This window comes from Puma concolor, chromosome B4 (assembly GCF_028749965.1).
Source record: "Puma concolor isolate L17-30 chromosome B4, mPumCon1.1.hap2, whole genome shotgun sequence".
Classification (NCBI taxonomy): Eukaryota; Metazoa; Chordata; class Mammalia; order Carnivora; family Felidae; genus Puma; species Puma concolor.
Genome location: NC_141673.1, coordinates 58,689,765 through 58,708,414, shown reverse-complemented (window position 1 = coordinate 58,708,414; position 18,650 = coordinate 58,689,765). Strand labels below are relative to the sequence as shown.

At 51.2% G+C, this 18,650-nt stretch overlaps 2 protein-coding genes across 3 annotated transcripts; both read left to right on the top strand.

The window, feature by feature from the left end:
- The first annotated feature begins 1,855 nt into the window (after positions 1–1,855).
- On the top strand, positions 1,856–15,358 carry PIP4K2C (phosphatidylinositol-5-phosphate 4-kinase type 2 gamma). The gene is made up of 12 exons (XM_025926631.2): positions 1,856–2,144; positions 4,703–4,800; positions 5,503–5,599; positions 5,968–6,111; positions 7,937–8,083; positions 8,276–8,314; positions 8,910–9,023; positions 9,395–9,662; positions 9,851–9,954; positions 10,140–13,554; positions 14,865–14,929; positions 15,117–15,358. The coding sequence occupies exons 1-10, from the start codon at positions 1,971–1,973 to the stop codon at positions 10,218–10,220; spliced, it is 1,266 nt and encodes a 421-aa protein (XP_025782416.1). The 5' UTR covers positions 1,856–1,970; the 3' UTR covers positions 10,221–13,554; positions 14,865–14,929; positions 15,117–15,358.
- Positions 14,866–18,529, top strand: DTX3 (deltex E3 ubiquitin ligase 3). Of its 2 annotated transcripts, none has more exons than XM_086712975.1 (5): positions 14,866–14,929; positions 15,117–15,193; positions 15,548–16,302; positions 17,265–17,482; positions 17,831–18,529. In XM_086712975.1, coding segments are annotated over exons 2-5 (1,050 nt in total). In that variant the 5' UTR covers positions 14,866–14,929; positions 15,117–15,192; the 3' UTR covers positions 17,907–18,529. The 2 variants fall into 2 exon arrangements, with proteins under 2 accessions (XP_086569101.1, XP_025782752.1); XM_025926967.2 differs by having other exon boundaries at positions 14,867–14,929; positions 15,567–16,302.
- The last annotated feature ends 121 nt before the right edge of the window (positions 18,530–18,650 follow it).

Below are 18,650 nucleotides of genomic sequence, written 5' to 3'. Positions count from 1 at the left end.
ATAATGCTGAGATCAAGAGTCACATGCTCTATTGACTGAGCCAGCCAGGCGCCCCGAAAAGTGTTCTTTTACTGTGTTTCTCCATACATGACTCCCCATCTTGTTTTCTTACAGCCAGATTTCCTGACAAAGTCTCAAGCTTCCCCTCCCCACTTCTTTGCCTCCCATTCATTCCTCAGCTCACCTTGAACTGGCTCTTGTTCTGCTGACACAGCTTCTCAAAGGTCACTGGTTGCCAAATACAATGGGCACTTCTCCATCCTTGTCTGCTTCACCCCTCCATGACATGTGACACAACTCTTGACTCCTTCCTTTTGGAAACTCTACTCTCTGGTTTCTGTGACCCTGCTCTCCTGGCTCCTTTCATTTAGTCTTATTAGTCTTCTCCCACTGGCATCTTAAATGCTGATCTATACCACGCTTTCTCTCTTAAATGCTGGTCTATACCATGCTTTCTCTGGGAGATGTCCTCCACACCCACAGGTTCTCAATTACTCAATCTGTATCCCCAGCCCAGACTATTCTGCTGAGCCCTGGGCTCATATGTTCAATTGCCCTCAGGTACCTCAAACACACTCCAAACTGAACTTGTCACCAAACTGCCCCCTTTCAGGTCACCACCACCAGGTCAGCCTGGGATTCATTCTCAAGGTCTCCCTTTTCCTCAAGCCCCACATCCACTCAGAATTTTTCAAATTGACATCAAACTGTATCTTATTTTTTTTTAATTTTTTAAATGTTTTATTTATTTTTGAGACAGAGAGAGACAGAGCATCAGCAGGGGAGGGGCAGAGAGAGAGGGAGACACAGAATTGGAACCAGGCTCCAGGCTCTGAGCTGTCAGCACAGAGCCCGACACGGGGCTCGAACCCACAAACTGTGAGATCATGACCTGAGCCGAAGTCGGACACTTAACCAACTGAGCCATCCAGGCGCCCCAAACTGTATCTCTTTTAAAAATGTTTATTTATCTTGAAAGAGAGAGAGAGAGGCAGAGACAGTGGGAGAGAGTATCCCAAGCAGGCTCCATGCTGTCAGTGCTCTGAGCACCAAGCCTGAAGTGGGGCTCAATCCCCCAAACTGAGATCATGACCTGAGCAGAAATCAAGAGTCCCATGCTCAACTGACTGAGCCGCCCAGGCGCCCCTCAAACTATACCATACCTTTATTTATTTATTTTTAAGTTTATTTATTTTGAGAGAGAATGCATGAGTGGGGTAGGGACAGAGAGAAAGGGAGAGAGAATCCCAAGCAGTCTCCTCACTGTCGGTGCAGAGCCCGATGTGGGACACGAACCCACGAAGTGGGTTGTGAGATCATGACCCGAGACAAAGTCAGACGGCGTAACCAACTGAACCCCGCGCCCCTCAAACTATATGCCTTTACATGCCATTCCCTCGTTTCCATCCCAACAGCCACTGTTTTAGTTCGCCATCTTCTGTCTAGACTTTTAGAATACTCCTCCAGTCACCCTCCAGAATGATGCTTGAGTGGTCCTTGTAAAAGCACATTTAATCCATCGAAACCACTTAAGGAATCTCCTACTTCGTAAAGCAGCGCTTTGGGGAGGGAGGTTACTCCTAGAAACTGGGCAAAATCGGCAGGCGGCGACTTTGCAGCAACCGAGCCCCACCCACTCCATCCCTGGAGTGAATCAGGCCTGCCCAGGTCGCGTCCCCATCGCCTCGGAGGCAGGTCCGGGCCTGGCTGACAGCCGACCGCCCGCAGGGAACACGGCTTCCGAGCGCCCGCCCCCAGCGCCAGGTGAACCCACCCACCGCGCGGACGTTGGGGCCGGGCTGGCGCCAGGGGGCGGAGCCAGTCCCGCACCGCCCTGCTGCGCGCCTGCGGGGCAGCCTCCGGTCACGTGACGTCGGCCCAGGTGAGCACCGCTTCCGGGGTCGGGAGCCTGCTTCGCCGCCGCTTCGGGTTTTCCACTCAGTCGGGTGCACCCAACGGAGAGGGAGGCTATGGCGTCCTCCTCTGTCCCGCCGGCTACCGTATCGGCGGCGACAGCGGCCCCGGGCCCGGGTTTCGGCTTCGCCTCCAAAACCAAGAAGAAGCATTTCGTGCAGCAGAAGGTGAAGGTGTTCCGGGCGGCCGACCCGCTGGTGGGCGTGTTCCTGTGGGGCGTAGCCCACTCGGTGAGACCTGGCCTTAGCCCCCCGTGAGCCCCGTCCAAACCCAGCTGCTCGTGCTCCTCCGGGCGTCCCTGTTTCCACGCTCCCGCCTGCGGAGCCCCTCGCGCTGCCACTTTTCCCCGCGGCTGTCCTGGTCCCTGCCCACCAAACCTCAGGTGTTCCCCGGCGTATCTTGTTTTAGACGTTGTTGCTTGGTTGGTTGCTTTTTGAAATGTAGGCTTTTGGTTCCCCCTCCGCCCTACGTTCCACCACCCTAGTTCCGCCTTCTCCACCTGAAATCCAACTTTCTCCCTTCTTCCTGCCGGGTCCAGCCTCAGCCCCAGGCCACAGAGACTGGCCCGGACCCGGCATCAGCTGTAAGGACATTAGGGGGAGTGGTTTTTCAGGGTTGGTGGTAGAGAGGTCTCCGGTGAGAGTGTGCGTGTGGAAGGGGAGCAGGGAAGGTAGCTGGATGAGGGGGATCGTTCGCTTTCCTTTCCAGCTGCTGTCCTTGATTTTGGAACCTTGGCTTTGAGGGAAGTTCCAGGCTTTCCTGGACTTTCTGATCCTACTTGTCCTTTCCTTTCCCTTCCAGAGGTACAACATTTCAGAGAAGCTACCCACCCTCAGCCTCATTAGGACTTATGTATGGTATATTTCTTTGGTCTTAATTGCATCCCTGTTGCTGGCTGGAGTGATGGCGTTTGGTGTAATTGGGGGACATCTCTGACCAAACAGATGGCTGAGGAGCTCTGGTCCTGGGGACACTATGATGGCGAACTTTAGAAACAGGTAGAGGCTATGACCTGGGAATGAGGAGGAGGCCAAAGAGGCCAGTGAATCTCTTTTTCTTTACTCAGGTGCAGGATGCACAACTGTTGCCCCTTTTCCCTCAGATCTGGAGTGGGAGGGATGCGGTGACTTTGAATGTAACAGGCAATATTTTATGAATGCATTTCCTTGAATTGTTACACTCATGGCAGGAGGTGAAGAGAATACAGTTTTTGTCCCCTCCTTAATTTGGGGTTTAAAATGTCGTTGGGGGTCTGCCAGCTCCCTTTTGCATTTGTGGTTCTGTGGACTGCTCCCAACTCCTGGGTGGTAATATCTTTAATTAGAGAGTATCCAGGCTAAGGCACTTGGGATGGGCAAAGCAGATGGAGGTAGGGCTGCCTCTCATACGTACCTTCCAGGTGACCCATCCATCCCTTTGGGAAGCTTAACAAGGAGGATTTTCCTTTGCTAAGGATAGAGGGCGTTACATGAGACCTGCCTCAGCTTCCCCAGGTATATATACTTTAGCTCCAACACCCCACCCTCCAGCCAACACACATTTACTTCAAGTGTCTAGAATGGAGAATTCCTTGAACATATGTCTTAGTGATGATTCAGCCTGCTTAACAGCAGGTGGCGAGGAGGGGCATGAAGAACTGTAGCTGAATTTTAGGCTGGGAATCTCAAGTGGCTTTTTTCCCCCACCCTGGAGGAATATGTTCTGCCCTCCTTTTCTACTGAGAACGAGAGGAGCACGGTTTCACTGAAATCTGTGGGATTTAGGTTAGACTGCACTTCATAACCTGTGTTGAATGATCAAGTAAAGTTAGGCAAGGCATTCATTTATTCACTTAATAAACACTTCAGGACCCCTTGTGCCAAACATTATGCTAGCAAGGCACCCGAGAGATGCAGACAATTACAGCTGGTCCTTGCCCTTGAAGAGCTCATGATTTAGGTGGGGAATTTACATAAACTAGCCATTAGAGTCATATGATAAGTGCACTATTAAAGGTGGGTGAGCAGTACCATGGCAACGCTGGGGGGAAAACACATCTCCTTGGGATTTCTTAGTACAGGAACTCCCTTTCCACCCAAAATTAGCAGATGGTTGGCTCTGGGTGCCAGGGAGGGCATGTGTTGCTCGCCTCCTTTGGGCCGTGGGTTGGCTTGACTTTAGGAACAGATACCTTAATGAACTCTTATCTTCCGCCCACCTGCATTCCCCTTTAGAATCAGCTGCTCTTCTTTACCTTACACCCAGGCAGGTGGGGACCTACTAGAGAGACCTGGGTCAGGGTGGTCTGGAAGGACTGGTCCTGTTTGTAAGGAGATGCCTCCTGCAGGATGTGGACATCTCATTCTTGTTGCTGTTGACTCCCCGGAGTCCCATTAACGCTCTTGTGTACTTTAAGGAATGCCTTTTGTTTTGTTTTTAATGGAGCATGGAACTGTTTGTCTTGAGTCTGCTGAGGGTATTTTTTTTTTTTCTTTAGAACTTCTCACAGCTTTAAAAATAGTCCTGAGCTGCTTACAGGGTTTGCCTAATATAAAATGACTGCTGTGAGCATGAAGTTCCACGGGGGTGGAGTGTGAGGGGCTGTGTGTGGGGGTTGCTCACTGCAGTCCTTGCTGGGCAGCAGAAGAGGTCAACGCACTCTCTCACCTCTGGCAAGTAGTTGCATAACCAGTGTTTTTAAAGGAATGAGGTTTGAGTTGCCCTTTTGTGACTCTTGCCCAGACACAGTGTAGAAGTAGCTCTCCATACCCCTACTCACTGGCTCCCTATTCTTGTTTTGGCTTATCAGATCAATGAGCTCAGCCAGGTGCCTCCCCCAGTGATGCTGCTGCCAGATGACTTTAAGGCTAGCTCCAAGATCAAGGTCAACAATCACCTTTTCCACAGGTACGTGGAGATCCTTGCTCTTCTCACGTCAGCCTTCCCAGAAGAGAGTATTACGTAAGTTTAAGAGTTAAGATGCCATGAGTTGAAGGTTTTAGATGTGGAAGGCAACTTACAAATTCCATGTTCTAACCTCCTTCCCAGTGCCGAAATTCAGTATCGTGCAAAGAAACCATTGTAATGACTACCAGTGTAGAGAACGCTGGAATAGTTATACTAGTTTGCTTTTCATCTGAGCTGGTGATACCATAGAGTAAATATATTTGGATGCCCTTACCATTAGCCTTCTGATAGAGACTGCTTGAAAGAAATATCTGAGTCTCCTAAGTGCTCCCGGTATCAAAAGATGCCATTCAAAACTGTGGCACCTATTGCCAATTTTAGGATGTCTCGAACTTGCATGAGATTTGGGAAACACTACTGTTTGGCTGGGCATTAGATCCTGGTTTGTTTAAGCTGCTTACCAGCCATGTGTTTGAAGCAGGCCCCTCAACCACCCTGTGCTACAGACTCTCCTTCTATAAAATACCCCTTTAAATATAGGGAATAAAATAAAGGAAAAATATACCCCTTTAAAGGACTTCACAAGAGTTTTATGAGACTCAAATAAGGTAATGTGTATGAAGGTGCTCTCTAAACTGTCAAGCCCTGTATAAATGTAATATTGTTAACTTTGTTTTCTTACCTTGAAAACCCTTATTTCAGGGAAAATCTGCCTAGTCATTTCAAGTTCAAGGAGTATTGCCCCCAGGTCTTCAGGAACCTCCGTGATCGATTTGGCATTGATGACCAAGATTACTTGGTGAGATTACTCGGGTTTTCGGGTGAGGGGAGTCATTTCTCCCTAACAAATGGGGAACTCCTTGGGCCAGTCATGTTTGGAGATATGAGAGCCTTGACAAGTCTGATTCTTTACCTATTTGTGGTCACAGGCATCTCAAAAATCTGATGAAAGCCACTTACCCTTTCCTTGGGGGAAAATGTGGCCACATTAAAAATTTTGCTTTCACTATCATTCAGTCCATAGTAGGGTCATCAGATTAAGATACCCAGCTCAACCTTTTATGCAAGGGTTTTATCCACTTTCAGGCACATTCACTTGACCATTATCCTATGACTTGCATCTCCATGCAAAGAGGAAAAGAGCCTCTGGCCTATTTGTGTCCCCAGGTATCCCTTACCCGAAGTCCCCCAAGTGAAAGTGAAGGCAGTGATGGTCGCTTCCTTATCTCCTATGATCGAACTCTGGTCATCAAAGAAGTATCCAGTGAGGACATTGCTGACATGCATAGCAACCTCTCCAACTACCACCAGGTCAGGCCTCTTTCCAGCTTCATTCTTTCCCCTTCCTCTCTATTCATAGTTCGGCTGCTAGAGCACATTGGGAGACTTCCTATCCCTTCTCCTCCCTGCAACCTATTTTGCTTCCCAAGAAGCACTTGACATCATGTATTTGAAAACGAGGAATTTCAGAAAAAGCCTCTGAATACCTCGTTGTGTTCTTTTCTAAATAGGAGAAGTTAGACGTGTTCCTTCTCCTTTGGCATTTATAATCGAAAAGCACTGTGGATTGATGTGTAAAGGGCACACATACAGCAAAGTATAAACTGTAGACTAAGCCAGAATTAGGTGAAGTGTTAATGCCAAATATACTGTCAGGAATAAATGCGGTTTTGAAGAGAAAATCAGGATAAGCACACAATTGGGGATAAACTGGAGGAGAGAAGCCATGATCACATCCAGTCCTAAGTGGGATTAGGGAGGCTATTCTGTCTGATTAGATTAACTTGGAATGTGGAGTTTCTGGAATATTTTGGTGATAAAAACACTGAATATCTTCCTACTGAAGAAATATATCCCCAAAGTCAACGAGCAAGGAATAAATGAAAGACTCGAAAAATGTTTGGTTTATTCAAAAAACCAAATGACGAATGACGAAGGCTGGAGGAGGGATGGCAGCGGACACACAGAGGAAGACCTGTGAGAGACTCATGGGAATTCAGGCAGAGGTGCCTCCAGATTCCTGGTTAGGGATGACTGGGTGTCCACTCATTAACAGTTGGGAAGCAGAAAAAGAAACCGGTTTTGGGGAGAAGACAGCTTTGATTTAGATGTGTTGAATGCAGGGTTTCTACAGTTCTTCCAGATACAGATGTCCCGTAAGTGGTTGGGGAGTGGAGTTCAGGAAAGTAGAAGTGTAGATTTGAGAGTTACAGGTGAGTAGATGGTAATGAAAGCCGTAAATATGGATGAGGTTATTGATGGGGAAATGTGTGGAGAAGACCTGAAAAGAAGGCTGAGGATAGAACCTTGAGGAGCAAGTAGAGAGAGGAGCCCATGAAGGAGACTCTGAATCGCCGGATGCCCTGGTTTGTTCTGTGTGGGATTCGAGGAGAGACAGGAGGAGAATTGGAAGAGTGGCAGAGTGGGGCTCAGGGTGAAGAGAGTTCTGGCGAGAGACTGGTCAGTGGGATCCGGTGCCACCTACTTGAAATACAATGACTAGAATCCCTGTTGGATTTGGCAACTGAGGGATCTGAAGAAGGGAGGAGTAGAGAGATTTCAGAGGAAAACCGAGGGTATGATCTGATTTTACTGGCTTGAGGTGTAAACGAGAGGAAGTAGGTTGATTGCGGACTACTTTTCCGAGAAGGCTGGCTCTGAAGAGAAGTAGGCAGCAATACTGAGAGATGGTTAGCCCTGAAAGAGGGCACCATGCAAACATTTTTACTACAGGAATCTAGCCCACCAGGAAATGTTAATCTAGGTAAAATCACTTCATCGGTAAGCAGATGTCGTTTCTAATCCTGGTTCTGTGACCCCTTGTACTTAAAGAGGGTCTAAAATAAGGATCGTCTTACCTTCCTCATCTCAAAGAGTGATGAAGAGGAAATGAGAGAAGGCACTGTCAGATTAAGAGACATTCCACAGATGGACTACATCAGAGGAGACGAGGAGCCCCGAGCGGCGTGGATAACCGCAGGCCTCTGTAACAGTCCCCACCACTTTTGGCCTCGTAATCTCGCTACTTGAAGTTGTCTGCCCTACCCTGGAACGGTGGTATTTGAACTCCCGTCCCTGGGCTGTTTATGCATTTACTGCTCAGCTTCTCCCCATTCCTTCCTCCCTTCTACCCCAGTACATCGTGAAGTGCCACGGCAACACACTGCTGCCCCAGTTCCTGGGGATGTACCGAGTCAGCGTGGACAGCGAAGACAGCTACATGCTTGTGATGCGCAACATGTTTAGCCACCGTCTTCCCGTGCACAGGAAGTATGACCTCAAGGTAAGAAGAGGATAGCTAGGGCTGAGGGAGAGGCTCCTGATGGCCTGAGAATGGGGAAGGGCCTGGGAGGGCACTTCGATGGTTCGTTTCAAAGGAAAGAAGACTGTGGGGTTTGAGTACTTGTCTTAGGAGCTGGATCCTGACTATTCTTTTAGCCACTTCTGCTGACTTGATCTTTGGGTCTCTCCACAGGGCTCCCTAGTGTCCCGAGAAGCCAGCGATAAGGAAAAGGTGATACTAATATTAGATGATAGGGTGAGGGATGAGGGAGGGCAGATAAAGGGATCTCTTTAGGATAGAGGTAGGGATCGTCAGCTACTTATTCTTATCTTAAACCGCCAAAAAGAAGAGAGATGTAAACCTGTGCTGATCCAGGGATTAAATGTTTGGAATGCGCAGTGGAAAAAGGTGCTTTCTCACTGGCATAGGTTATTTCCTGTGGAAGGTTTGGGGATGGATGAAGATGACAAACTTTAAGAGTAAAATGCTTACCCTCTACCCCCCACTCTGGGTTCTTTGTATCAAGCAGCTATTTTTGCTTAAGAAGAAGAAAGAAAAGTCAGAATGAGGGGTCTTGACTGAAAGCCATAAGCAGAAGGTAATGGGATGTGATTTGGGGTACCGCTGCAGTGACTGAGTCTGGAGAAGCCACTAGAGCTGAGAACAGCCTCTGGGGCAGCATTGCAGTGTGGAGTCAGAGAGGGGCTGTAAGATCTCTCTCCCCTCAAAGCCACTGAGTTGGACGTAGAGCCCCAGGTAGAGCATGGTTCTCTGAGACCTTGGGGAGAGGGATATATTCCCAAGGTGTCCCTTTACTTATTTTCAGGTTAAAGAATTGCCCACCCTTAAGGATATGGATTTTCTCAACAAGAACCAGAAAGTTTATATTGGTGAAGAGGAGAAGAAAGTATTTCTAGAGAAGCTAAAGAGAGACGTGGAGGTGATGATTGGGGTGCTTTGGGAAGTAGCTGCTTCCTTTAGCTCCCCACAGGGCGGTTGTTTCTCCCATTCACCATCTGAGGGAACTGCTCCCCTTCCTTTTATTCTTTGGGTTCTCTGCATGTAGGGGAGTTGGGTTTGAGACATGAAAAACTCCTGGAGGTGACCCATGGATGGGGTGGCTAGAATCAGTTAAAAGGATGACCTCAGATACCAGGACATTTATGTACTAAAGGGCAATGATATACTCCCTCAATCTGCATCCTTCCTTCCACCAAGAGGGCCTCAGAAGCTCAGGAGTGGAGGTATAAGGGTGGTATGTGGGAGTGGGGAAGGAGATCTGAGGTATCTGACTTTTCAGTGGGGTCTCAGTTCCTAGTGCAGCTGAAGATCATGGACTACAGCCTTCTGCTGGGCATCCATGACATCATTCGGGGCTCGGACCCAGAGGAGGAGGGACCTGTGCGGGAGGAGGAGTCAGAGGGGGATGGGGACTGTAGCCTGACGGGACCACCTGCGCTCGTGGGCTCCTATGGCACCTCCCCTGAGGGTATTGGCGGCTACATCCATTCTCATCGGCCCCTGGGCCCTGGAGAGTTTGAGTCCTTCATTGATGTCTACGCCATCCGGAGTGCTGAGGGTGAGAAAGGTTCTGGGACTATTAAGGGTGTGGGGCGGGGGTGGGGGGGTGGAGGGCTTGGCCTTGTAGAACAGAGACCAGGGTGGTGGGTGGAAAGGCTGCTTAGCTTTTCAAAACAGATCTGATTGCTTCTTTGGGAGAGAGAATTGGGACAACACATGCTCTTCATTGCTGGTTTCTTTCCCCAGGGGCCCCCCAGAAGGAGGTGTATTTTATGGGCCTCATTGACATCCTGACACAATATGATGCCAAGAAGAAAGCAGCTCATGCGGCCAAAACCGTCAAACATGGGGTGAGGGTTCCCCAAAGCCTTCCTGTCTTGACTGTTTGGGAACAGGGAGCCTTTTGTGCTGGAGCAGTGGGGTGGCAAAAGGACAAAGGGTTGGGGATGGAAGTGGTGTGGAGTGGAACGGAGGGTAGGCAGTGGGGAGAGGTGTCAGGGTGGCCTGACACCGTGTTCCCTATCTCCTGTCACAGGCTGGGGCAGAGATCTCCACTGTGCATCCTGAGCAGTATGCTAAGAGATTCCTGGATTTTATTACCAACATCTTTGCCTAAGAGACTGCCTGACTCCATGCTGACTGCTGCTTTATGTTCAAGGTGGCAGGGTTGTGAGAGGCTTAGGGGAATTGTGGAATGTTGACCACTGTTTCTTCTCTTCCTCCTTTGTTAAATACTAGCTACAGGCTCCTTCCATTCAGATAACTCCATCTTGTTGAGTAGGCTCTTCCTGGCCTTCAGAAATACATTGTCCTATCTCCCCCTGTCTAGTTTTCTTCCTTCTCTCTTTCCCCCCCGCCCCAACAAGTCTGCTTGCTTCATGAGAGTGTTAATGTTGACTCACTCCCAAGTGCCTTGATCTTTGTACATGTCCTGTTGTTTCTATAACATACGAGGTGATGGGGGAAGGGGGTTCTCTGCCATCTTCAGGACCTGACTGGACAGATGGACCTGGCTCAAGAAGCTACTCCGGATGCACTTTGCTGCATGGGATAAACTAAGAGTGTCTGAATTTTGCTGATAACTTTATAGAACTCACTGTGGCATGCCTCCTTCCCAGGAGGCCCTGGGAAGGAGGACTTTCAAGATACTACAGTTGTGGGTGCTGGCATGCACATATGTGATGGGATGTGGCCCATCTTACACACACATGGGGTGGAGAGTGGCGAGCCGGCTGGCACCTCACAGAGGTGGGATCCAGGAGGACTCGTGATTATGTGGGGAACTGGAGGTCTTTGTCAAGAATTGACTGCTCTCCAACCTCTTCCCTCACCCCACTTCCGCCCCCCACCCCAGTACTTTGGGCACAAGAGCCCAGAGATGACCAAAGTGTTCAAGTCTGGGTGAAGATGTTTGTTGCTGCTCTTCACCAGGACCTCCCATGCCTCCTGGGGCTGGAACCCTTCAGTGGGGGTGTGGGCAGTTCTGGAGGCTGGGGCGATGGGCCAGGGTATAAGGTTCATTTCCAGTGCTAGATTTCCTTTCTTCATGTCTAGCCATCCCTGAGGTTTTATTCCCAGCAGGGGGGAATATCTGTACCCGGGTCAACCCGGGTCATTTCAAGAGGATGAAGGTCTCCAGTGTGGGGGCCTCCATTCTCATCGGCCCCTGGGCCCTGGAGAGTTTGAGTCCTTGGAGGTGTGCGCCTAACATATTTCCTTCCCAGCCCCTTCTCAAACCCTTTTTCCAGTTGGATTTGTCACTCTGTTCCTTTCTTTCTCATCCCATACCACTACTGTGTCTCCCAGGGGACAGATGGCCTTCTTTGTCATCTTCACTCTCCACCCCCAGAGAGGAGTCAGAGCCATAACTCAATCACCCGGCCTCCTCCAAAGAGTCGAAATGACATGTGATAGTCTCAGAATGTAGAGGACCCTGATGAACCAGATAGTGGCCTCCCCTCCCCCTAATGCCTCTGGGGCTAAGGCAGCCATTCTTGCTACCCTCCATCCCCCTTACGGCTTCTACGCTTTTTTTTTTTTTTTTTTTTTTTTTTTTTAACATAAAGATGGGCACCAGCGACTGGCCTGTGGGGATGCAAAGATTCTTTGCTCTGTATCTAGCTGGACTGATCTCACAAGAAGTCATGCAGTCATAAAAGAGACTTCCTTTCTCTCCTCCATCTTCTGCTCCAGAGGAAGTAACAAGAGGAGTCCACGGCTAAAGATCAGAGCCCCTATAATATCTCCCGTCAGGGGCCTGATGATCTCTCTCATTCCAACCGTCTACCTTTTTCCCCTGTTGAATGCAATAAAACTCTGTGACACCAGCAGCTGTTGCTCTTTAGAAATTGGTTTTCTGACCATGTGGCTGATGTATCATGAGCAGTATGGTCTTCATTTGTTGCTTCTGTTTTTCATCTTTTTTGTTTTATTAATTAATAAAAAAACATCTTGTGTATTTACTCCCATTGCTGTCATTGTATAGGAAGTAACTTATTGAAGCCATATTCCTTCACAGGCATGCCTCCCCTCCCCCACTTTCCTGAGGAACACTGTGCTTAGGGGTGTGGAGACCAGATGAAGAATTGATCTTTAAGGTGTTGGGCTCCTAACTAAGAATGTGGCTTTCTAGATAGATAGCTGTGAACTTAAAAGGCTGTGAGGGGTGTGCATGGGAATGAAAAACTTACTCTCCAGCTTTGTGGGAGTTCAGCTATGGGTTGGGGCAGGGAGAACAGATGATGTGACTGCCCCTCTTCCCCCAGGGTTCTGGGCTTGATCACACACCCATTCTTGTAAAGGTGAGTGAACCTCTCAAAGCATGCATGAAGGAGCTAAAAGAAGGCACTGGGTGTCCCCCAGGCTTCCTGGGAAAGATATCCTCTCTGCAGAGCAGGAAGAGGACAGCAGGGTCCTGGGAAAGAAAAAAAGTGACCAACCCTCCAGCCCAGAGGGGGAGTGAAGAAAGGGGTGGATAAACAGAGGTTGTTGCCAGTCTGGGAGATCCAGCACTGTTTGGCTGATGAGGTCTTTTGGCTGGTGGAAAAACCTGGCTTGATGTGGCCCCAGGGAAGTGAGTTGGACTGGGGGCGGAGATTGCTCTGATGTGGGAAGCAGAACAGAACAGAGCTGTTTTTTTCTTTGAGAGTTTTTAACTCTATTTAAACCATAGACTTGACATCCCCCCCCCCCCCCACCAGCAAGGCATTAAAAAAAAAATGTATTCACCTCCCATTCGGCACTGGCCTCAGTATCCCTGTTTGTGGAAACAAAAATCAGAGGCACTTACCAACACCCATCTGGGAGCAGGTTGTGGGGGTCACAGAAGGTAACAACCTAGGAAAAGGCAAGCGATGAGGGAAGGAATTGAAATAGTTTAGTCCTGGGGTTTGTTTATTTTTCAGAACCAGTGCTTTTCTTTTTACTATGACTCTTCTTCCCATCCCAAATTATTCCTCAAAGGCCCTTCTAGCATAAGGATCACAGAAAAATTGCCCCCTTGCCCACCTACCTAACCGACACTCCTCGCCTACCCATCCACCACCAGCTTGCTGAAGCCGCCACACAGCTGGCTGGAATAGCAAAGGCAGAGGGCCCCTCCCGGGAGGGGGAAGCGAGAAGGGTGGTGTCTCCAAGAGATTTAACCTCCTACCCTCGGTTCCACACGCCACCCCCTCCCTCCAAAGACTGGGACGGCGCCTCCATTTTTGTTTTGGGGCGGAAGGGCAGGGGCTCTTGCATGGAAGGGGGTCAGAGAAAACGGTGATTATCACCTGTACGGGAGAAGCGGGTGCTGTCCTCCCTCCTACTCTTTCTCTCGGTCTGCACCCCCTCTCCAAACTCCCCCCACCACCTTCTCGGGGTCTCCCCCCCCCTTGTTGCTAGGGCCCAGACCGTCATCCCAGCAACAGCCTCAGTCATGTGACCGGCAATGGCGGCGCTGACGAGAGGTAGGTGAGCCCGGCGCCCCCCACACCCACCGCGCGCCCCCCGGACCCCGCTCGCACCCCCCGCGCGCCTTCCCTGCCCCCCCGAGCCCCCTCCTCTGCCTCCTCACCCGCGCGCGGCTCCAGGGGCCCCCTCCACGCCTGGCCGATCCTCTTCCTATCACCCTCCAGCCTTGGCCTCCATTTGGGGGGTCTGGGGACTGCGATCGGGCCGACATGCACCCCCACCCATTGCTGGGGCTCTGGGGGCTCCGGCGAGAGGGGGACGTGGGGGCTGGTTCTGGGTCTTGCAGGAGGTCATGGGGGGAGGGGTGGGGCTGCCTCAGTTGATGCCCCCAGGGACCCTCGCCCCTCCCGGCTGCCCCTGTCTGGCCTCTGTCTGGAGGGAGGGACTGGCCCTGTGTCCGGCCTGGGTTGCCCCAGAGGAATCGGAGACCCAGCATAAGCTGTGGCCCCGCCTCCCTTTTCTGTGCCAGCAGGACTTGGAGCTAAGGACATCTAGGTCCTGGGTTCCCTCTGATGGTGAGGGGGCTGTTCCACCTTGGACAGACCGAAGGAGCTGAGGTTCTAGGATTTCAATTTCACTTTCTGAACCTGGAGGTGCAAATGGCTTTGAGGGGACTATGATGGAGGCACAAACAGAGCCGCTCCCCTTTGGATCAGTCTAGGAATTGAGGTCACACTAATGGCCCCTCTTTCTATTTGAGCTACATGTGGAGGTGTTGTAGGTACACCTCTGTAGCTGAACATGGTTAAGACTCAGGGGAAACAGCAGGCTTCTCCAGCTGAGCCCCTGCTGTTCCCCACCCCTCCCTAAATGCAGACTGGGTTGCTGACAGGCTTATGCTCTAGTGCTGGGTTTAAAAGGTGACAGTAAGAACTTTGTTATTGCAGGGGTTCTTGCCACTTTGTTTGCATTCCAAACGGACTTCTCCTCAAAGAAGTCTCCCTAGCGATAGGGGCTGAATTACTTGGGAATATGGGGCACGGTAAGGAGTTGGGAGCCTAGGAAATCTTCTTATCCATGTGATCTGAGGGAGGTGGCAGGAAAGTCCTCCATCTGTGTGGGCTTTCACCCTTCCTGACTTCTCTTATCTGTGCCCTAGGCTTTCTCCAGAGCCTCAGAGCTGGAGGAGAAAAGAGGAAAGTTAGCATTGTTGAAGTTCCATCTTTAGCAACTTGGGGAGAGGCTGGGGATGGGATTCTGCAGGAAAGAAGGAGAAGAAATGGAAGAGGAGTTTCTGATTTGTTTCTGGGCTGCTGGTGGAGTGACATTGGTCATCGTATCCCTTTACTGTCCCCCTTCCCCCTAGACCTGGTCAGCTGAGTGTGGAAAAAGAGGAATTTCTGCTGCTTTCATCGTCCATGGGCTTTCCAGGTATGTGCCTCCCTTGGGAACTTCAGCTTTCACCTGTAAATTGGTTTCCTCCATTCCATGTGCCAAGTAATCCCAGTAACTTATACCCAGGTTCCCAGTCTTCTGTTACATGGGCTGCTGGGTTGGGGCATGTGGGAAAGGGGTAGGGGGCTTCTCACTTTCCCTCCTTTTCCTTTCCACCTACCAGGTCACACAACCTACAAGTAGGGAGCAGGGACAGAGAGAGAGAGCCTGCATGCCAATTCTAAGCTCTTCAGGATCAAAGTGAGCAAAAAGGAGGGTCAAAAAGTCTCCCTCCCCTTTAAAGAGCCCAGTTTTCACCCAGAGGGAGGAGGGCTAGATGATTTCTGTGATCTTGGGAGGAGTGTAAAGAGAACCAAGACTGATGCTTGGCTCAGATGATGATAATAATAAAGTTATTAAAACTTGTTTTGCTCTTCAGTGGGTGCTGGGGGTTTGAAAGATAGGAGGAGACAGAAAATGAACTTGGGGGAGGAGTTGGGGTTGGCCTTTGAGACAGTAGAGGTAATATAGGGTTGGAAAGGAACCTGAAGTAGGAGGCACTGACTTTGTCAAATAGGGACCCCCCACCCTGAGTCCCTTTCACCCTGGGGGCAGTGTCGTTCGTCCTGTCCAGAATGGCAGCCTGTGGAGGCACCTGCAAGAACAAGGTGACTGTCTCTAAGCCTGTGTGGGACTTCCTGAGCAAGGAGACCCCAGCCCGGCTGGCCCGGCTTCGGGAGGAGCACCGTGTGTCCATCCTCATAGACGGCGAGACTTCTGACATCTATGTCCTCCAGCTTTCCCCGCAGGGCCCTCCCCCTGCTCCTCCTAATGGGCTCTACCTGGCCCGGAAGGCTCTCAAGGGGCTGCTGAAAGAGGCCGAGAAAGAGCTGAAGAAAGCTCAGAGGCAGGGAGAGCTTATGGGCTGCCTAGCTTTGGGGGGTGGTGGGGAACACCCTGAGCTGCACCGCCCAGGGCCTCCCCCTCCCCCTCTGCGAGCAGCCCCGCTCCTGCCCCCAGGGGCTCGGGGGCTTCCCCCGCCTCCTCCTCCCCTACCCCCTCCTCTTCCTCCCCGCCTTCGGGAGGAGACAGAAGAGCAGGAGAGCACCTGCCCCATCTGTCTGGGGGAGATTCAGAATGCCAAGACATTGGAGAAGTGCCGGCACTCATTCTGTGAGGGCTGCATCACCCGAGCCCTGCAGGTGAAAAAGGCCTGTCCCATGTGTGGCCGCTTCTATGGGCAGCTGGTGGGCAACCAGCCCCAGAATGGGCGGATGCTGGTCTCTAAGGACGCCACACTCCTGCTGCCAAGCTATGAGAAGTACGGCACCATCGTCATCCAGTACGTCTTCCCGCCCGGTGTCCAGGGGGTAAGAAGACCTATGGCCTGCCTTTGCCCTTTGGTTTAGCCCGAGCTCCTTTGGTGTGCCCCAAGCATGTTCTCTGGCCTAGGAAAACTGGGTGAGGGGGAGTGTGTTCGTTAGATGTGATGTAGTCTTGCCGTCTCCCAGCATGCCTTCCCACTCAGTGCCCTGGAGCTGGGAGGTGCCCCTTGAGGCCCAGCTTTTCCATTCCACGACTCCATGGCACACATGAAAATCAGGTATGGGAGAAAGGAATTGAATACCGTTTCCTTGATGACCTTGGACGTCATCAGCTATTCCTGGCAGAGGTGAATTCCGTGGAGATGGTGGCTCACGTGTAGGCAGGCACAGCCCGAAGGGATCTGACCCTCCTCACAGAGCAAGAGCGTTACTTTGTTCCAGATTGACAAGGGAGGAAAATCTTGATGACAGTGGAAAGTTAAAACAGGAGTGGTCAAGAGCCTATGGGTGTTTTCCTGCTTGACCAAGAGTGATTGCCGGTCCTGGTTGGCAGAGGGATGAGGAAGCTCTGAAGAGGAGTAATGGGAAAATGGAACAGGTTAGGCAGGCAAAGAAGCACTGGGAGTGTTCTCAGGTGGGAGAAGGGAAGGCTGCAAGATAGATTATTGTCAGTCTTCACGTTTCTGCTGAGCTGTCTGGTGAGTAAGGACCAGCTACTTTCCGTCACTTTTGGGAATCCGTTCATTGCCGAATTGAGACTTGAGGGATTGAGGCCGCAGAAAGAACCTCTTTAACAGTAAGGGTTTTGTCCAAAGACAGGCTTCTGCTGCCCAAACCTGTCAAGGAAGTCTCTCCTTCCTTGAAAGGCTGTCAGCCTGTGGCTGCCTTGCCAGCATTAGCTGGGGGTGGCCCCAGACAGACAGCTGGCCAGGATGACCCTCTGTTGGCATCATGGGCCTTCAGATGCCCAGCTGCTCATTGTCCACTTTGCTTCCCCTTCCTCCCAGGCTGAACACCCGAACCCAGGAGTTCGGTATCCTGGCACCACACGGGTGGCCTACCTCCCGGACTGCCCTGAGGGCAACAAGGTGCTGACCCTGTTCCGCAAGGCATTTGACCAGCGTCTCACCTTCACTATTGGCACGTCCATGACCACAGGGAGACCGAATGTCATCACCTGGAACGACATCCACCACAAGACCAGCTGCACAGGGGGACCCCAGCTGTGCGACCCTCCTTCGTTTTCTTTTCCTTGGCTCCTCCCCTTCTCTCCATTTCCAGTGAGGGAACCACATCGGGCCCCCTCTCTCTGGGAACCTCCCAACTGGAGAGGACCACCCCCAAACTATTCAACCATCTTTTCCGTCCCAGTTTCTCTACATTAAACCTGGTCCAATATGCCCAGCTTCACCTATGAAAATAAGCAGAAGTGGGCTAAGTTATCTCAGATTTGCATATCCTTAGGGGAGACGGGAAGGGGCTGGAATGGGGCACCCAGAATGAAGGTGAGCATGAGGCTAATACGAGTAAGCTAAAACAGCTAATCCTGACCTTCATTTCTCTTTGCTCCCAGGTTTGGGTACCCGGACCCCACGTACCTGACCCGGGTGCAAGAAGAGCTGAGAGCCAAGGGTATCACAGATGACTGAAGGATGTCCCCTTTGCCAGGCCCTTGCCTTTCTCCATAGGACCCAGCGGAAGCCTCTGTTCTCCTCTCTCCCTCTGCCCCCCACGCCACACAAATAGGGGACCAGTCTGACTGGGGAAGGAGTTCAGAGAGGGAGGGGGCAATCCCTTCCCCTGTCCCCCACAGGCCAAGTGCTTCAGTGCAGTGCGAGAGCCACTCCCTTCTGGCAGAAGGCTCTGCTCCCCTCCTCCCTGTGTACATACTCCCGATCTCCCTACCCCCTCCATTGCCCTTGGCTTTTTCTGGTATGTGCTGTGCTCCAGTGACTAAGCTGAGAAAGGACCTGGGTGGGGAGGGAGGGTCTCTTGAGCCCCCTGCCCCCACAAACTTCTCCACTGCTGAACTTAGGTGTGGGGGAGGGGGAATGGGGCTGGTGTGAGCCCCCAAGGAGCCGGCCTTGTGTGTTCTTCAGAAATAATCCCCCTTCTACCTTAACCTTGTCTTTTCTCTCCTGTGTCTCCGTCTCTGTCAGTCTGTCTCCCGCTCTTCTCTGCCCCCTATAAGGAGCCTCTTTACCCTGTTCTGGAATCGCCGCCAGACTGTAGCTTTTAATTTAATAAAAATAAAGTAAAATATGCAACTCTCCATGCCACACCCGTTCAGTTCTGTGGACCAGGGTGGGGGTGGGGTGGGGAGCGGAACCTGCTGAGAAGGGGAAGGCGGTGGTGGTCGGGGGAAATCCCTGTGTATCTCCCCAGTCTCTCTG

Coding starts and splice junctions, on each gene's coding strand:
- PIP4K2C (XM_025926631.2), top strand. CDS start 1,971: ATGGCGTCCTCCTCTGTCCCGCCGGCTACCGTATCGGCGGCGACAGCG. Junction 4,801..5,502: donor AACAATCACCTTTTCCACAG/GTACGTGGAGAT, acceptor CCCTTATTTCAG/GGAAAATCTGCCTAGTCATT. Junction 8,084..8,275: donor ACAGGAAGTATGACCTCAAG/GTAAGAAGAGGA, acceptor GTCTCTCCACAG/GGCTCCCTAGTGTCCCGAGA.
- DTX3 (XM_025926967.2), top strand. CDS start 15,165: ATGCCAATTCTAAGCTCTTCAGGATCAAA. Junction 16,303..17,264: donor TCCCGCCCGGTGTCCAGGGG/GTAAGAAGACCT, acceptor CCTTCCTCCCAG/GCTGAACACCCGAACCCAGG. Junction 17,483..17,830: donor TGCACAGGGGGACCCCAGCT/GTGCGACCCTCC, acceptor CTTTGCTCCCAG/GTTTGGGTACCCGGACCCCA.